Source organism: Drosophila sechellia, chromosome 2R, assembly GCF_004382195.2.
Source record: "Drosophila sechellia strain sech25 chromosome 2R, ASM438219v1, whole genome shotgun sequence".
NCBI classification, from domain to species: domain Eukaryota; kingdom Metazoa; phylum Arthropoda; class Insecta; order Diptera; family Drosophilidae; genus Drosophila; species Drosophila sechellia.
In genome coordinates this window covers 20,643,993-20,647,561 of record NC_045950.1, presented here as the reverse complement: position 1 = coordinate 20,647,561, position 3,569 = coordinate 20,643,993, and the positions used below count along the sequence as shown (strand labels likewise).

The 3,569-nt window shown below is 50.9% G+C and overlaps 1 protein-coding gene across 6 annotated transcripts; it reads left to right on the top strand.

Moving 5' to 3' along the window:
* The first annotated feature begins 580 nt into the window (after positions 1 to 580).
* Positions 581 to 3,569, top strand: LOC6618867 (beta-galactoside alpha-2,6-sialyltransferase 2). Of its 6 annotated transcripts, none has more exons than XM_032716165.1 (6): positions 581 to 800; positions 1,580 to 2,377; positions 2,586 to 2,683; positions 2,746 to 3,025; positions 3,116 to 3,213; positions 3,277 to 3,569. In XM_032716165.1, exons 2-6 carry the CDS (start codon positions 1,597 to 1,599, stop codon positions 3,445 to 3,447), a joined length of 1,428 nt encoding a protein of 475 aa, XP_032572056.1. In that variant the 5' UTR covers positions 581 to 800; positions 1,580 to 1,596; the 3' UTR covers positions 3,448 to 3,569. The 6 variants fall into 6 exon arrangements, with proteins under 6 accessions (XP_032572056.1, XP_032572054.1, XP_032572055.1 ...); XM_032716163.1 differs by having other exon boundaries at positions 581 to 1,161; XM_032716164.1 differs by having other exon boundaries at positions 582 to 800; positions 1,482 to 2,377.

Below are 3,569 nucleotides of genomic sequence, written 5' to 3'. Positions count from 1 at the left end.
TGCATACGTGGGGTTAAAGCAGTTTCCTTCATATTTTAATTTTGACAATTCTATTAAGATATAGGGTTGTCAAAATCGTTAAGGAAGAAGATGGATGCAAAATGCATGTTTAAGATTTCCTCAGCCAACGAAAACTGTTGCCTACTTTCGGGAGCTGAAAGGCTTTGCAATCATGAGTCGAGTCATTGGCAAGACTTGACTCACGATCCCTATTTAGTATACAAAGTCGGAACGTCTTGTTTACCTAATCCGGCTGGCCGGGCTATCCGTTATTTATGGAAAGTATAACCATGCATATCAGGTGAAAATCTTGATTTCCCCAAGCAGCTAACCGGCAAAGTAGCAGCAATCAAGTCGGGAAACCAGCGAGCGGCGGCAAATGGCATGTTCTGCAATCTCGCACGCACTTGCGTTTAAAGTGCTTGTGGGCTTGTGCGGGACCTGCGGGGGGCTGTATTATTATATAACCTGTGTAACTTTCACTTTCGAGCCGCTCAACGCAGGTGCTTAGCGGCAGTAACGGCGGCACCATCATCGGCAGCCGCAACAGCAAACACTCTAATTAGGCGCGAGGAGGACGAGGCGGCAGGACGCGGGGCAAAGGACGAAGGCAGAGTCGGCATGCCGCTGCCGAAGCTGGCTCCTTCGCACACGAGTCCTTCGGCTCCGTTGGCCGGGGCACTGTGCCGCCGTCCGCCGAGTTTTCAGATACGTTTCGGCTGGCGAAAGGGAAAGTTCGAACTGCGGACGCGTCGCCGGAAAATCGCTCGCTTTTCCGGCTGTTTTTCCGAGTTTTGTCGGTACGTGTTTATCCGCCTTTGAAATGTGTGTTTGTGGCTCTAAATATTTGCGTAGTGCTAACGAGTTGTGCGTCGACGGTCAACTAGCTTTTCTGTTTGCTCGCGGCACTGGCGTATATATTTGCATACTTTTTGGCGCCAGCTGAAGAAGTCCAAAATAAAAAAGTGAAATTGCGAATCCGTCCAAAAGCATTAATGTGGCATAAAAACTTGATGCCAACTGACAGCTACATGAATTGCTACTCAGGCCTAAGTGCGAGTGAAAGGTCAATGCTAATTGACACTGACGCGGCAAATAAGTTGGGATTTTCCCGATAATTGGGAATTCAATTACCTACTCTCGGAACATTTTGATCGCTTGGTAATTGTCGTTGAAGAAAGCGAGAGAAACTTGTGCAAAAACTTGGAAACTTCGCAAGTCCAGCGGCACATTTAAGTATCTGATTAGATTAATCATTAAGTCTATGGTTGCTAAAGCGCATTTTAAATTATTTTAAATTGATAAATTCAAAGTTGGTAAAATATTTTTTAATTGATTCAAAGTTCATTAAAGCCTAATTAAAAATAAGCCCACATTTACCTCCACCTTTTGTTATTATACAATTATTAGGCTGAATATAAACTAAAAGATCCTTTAGAATCCTTGATAGAATCTGTATAAGCTTGCATTGTTTCAACTAGACATCCTTTTACGAATTGAGTCTTTGGCTGCTGGCTGATTGCCGTGAGGCCAGCATCTTCAGCTCGCTTAAATATTAATTGAGCCCTCGTTCGACCAGCGTATTATGAGTGGAGAATGAGGCAAGTGACACGCGCATCGTCGGGTCAAAGTCAGGCCCTCCTTTCATGCCTCATTATCGCCGTGTGCGCCGCATTAATAATTCAAGCTGGGCAAATTCAGGGTGCGAAAGCTCAGCCGGGACGCGAACCCGGCGAGGTGAATTCGCGGCAGCCCGGCAACGGTGCGTATGAAATCAGTACTACTGACACAGAGAGGCGATTGCGCAAAGTAATTTGGAAATGCGTTTCCACAGGAAATGGGACCACTGGCCACCGCGTGCCGCGCAGTGTGTTCCACGTGCGCTGGAATCCCAACGAGAAGTTCATCGTGGAGAGTCGCGAGAACCCGGCCATCAACTCCTCCAAGCTGGCTCCGCATCCCCGACTCAAGGTCTCCAAGAACACCAAGCTCACACTGAGCCCCAAGCTGTATCTCTGCCACGACAAGCACTCGGAGCTGTGCCACAACAAGACCCAGCAGTTCCGCCAGCGCATTGTCCGGGCCTTCGAGAAGGCCATGGTGGAGTCGGTAAACGAGTCGCAGGCGAACCACTACAACGTGGACTACAAGCCCGTCTTCGGGGACAGCTTCGAGGAGCAGTACTACCCCTCGACCTGCCTGGTCATGGAGGCGGGCGTGCGGGTCCTGCGCCGCAAGGACGCGCCCTTCAACAAGCTGCCCTTCGGCCGGCTTTTCCCGCGCCAGAAGCTCTTCCGCAACGTCAAGGACATCAAGACCTGTGCCATCGTCTCCAGTGCGGGATCCTTGGCTGGCTCCAAGTTAGGCCGCTTCATCGGTGAGTAGATAGCACTAGTTTTTGTACTCATAAAGTACATATTACTTGTTAAACTGGCAATGTTGAGTTTCGCTGTGTGCAACTGCAGTGCACCCACCTGCATGCACAATCAGTCGGAAGAGGCCGCTCGTGATCGGTTTGATTTAGCCGTCTACTCTAATTCCGTTTACTATACATTCTGGCCCACTGCGCTCCGCCCTGCTTCCAGACACGCACGACATTGTGATGAGATTCAATCATGCGCCCACGCAAGGACACGAGGTGGATGTTGGCAGCAAAACCACGATCCGTGTGGTGAATTCGCAAGTAGGCTGTAGCGCAGTTCCGCACTTTCGATTGCAGCTGCAATCTACTTTTCCCCTCCCCAGGTGGTCACCAAGCCGGAATTCGACTTCACCCGGGCCCCCATCTTCCGGAACGTCACGATCGCCGCCTGGGATCCGGGCAAGTACAATGGTACGCTGGAGGATTGGCTCACCAGTGCTGACTACGACCTCTTCACCAACTACGAGCTGTACAGGCGGCGCTATCCCAAGTCGCGCGCCTTCCTCATCGATCCCCACTCCGTGTGGCGCCTGTGGCAGAGTCTGCAGATGTTTGCCGGAAACCGGCCGATAAGCAGGAATCCCCCCAGTTCCGGTTTCATAGGTAAGCTATGAAGTTCAGATGCTTGGAACTGTGTGCCTTGCGCCTGCAGAATGTGAATTGCTGAGTGATTTCTATGATGTGCCTTCCCAGGACTGGCCCTGCTCCTGCCGCACTGTCCCCAGGTGGACTTCGTGGAGTACGTGCCGTCCACACGACTCAATGGACGCTGTCACTACTACAGCAAAGAGGTGGGTTCGAAAATTAATTTACTCGGCCGACTCTCCTGAGCCCCTGACTTCCTCCATTCCCAGATGAATTCCGCCTGCACATTCGGCTCCTGGCATCCGCTGGCCGCCGAGAAGCTGATGGCCCTGGACATGAACATGGCGGAGGACGACGATATGTCGGTCTTCCAGTTCGGCATCCTGCGGATACGCAGGCCGGACAAGCTGCTCTGCGGCTTCAACTTCTTTGGCTACTGAGGAGGAGCGCGATTCCCAGTTGCCAGTTCGCAGTTTGCAGGCGGAAGTGGCAGTGACAATCCAGGTGCATTTAATCAAGTGGTTTTCATCGAGTGCAATAAACAATTCAACCTTGCAATGAA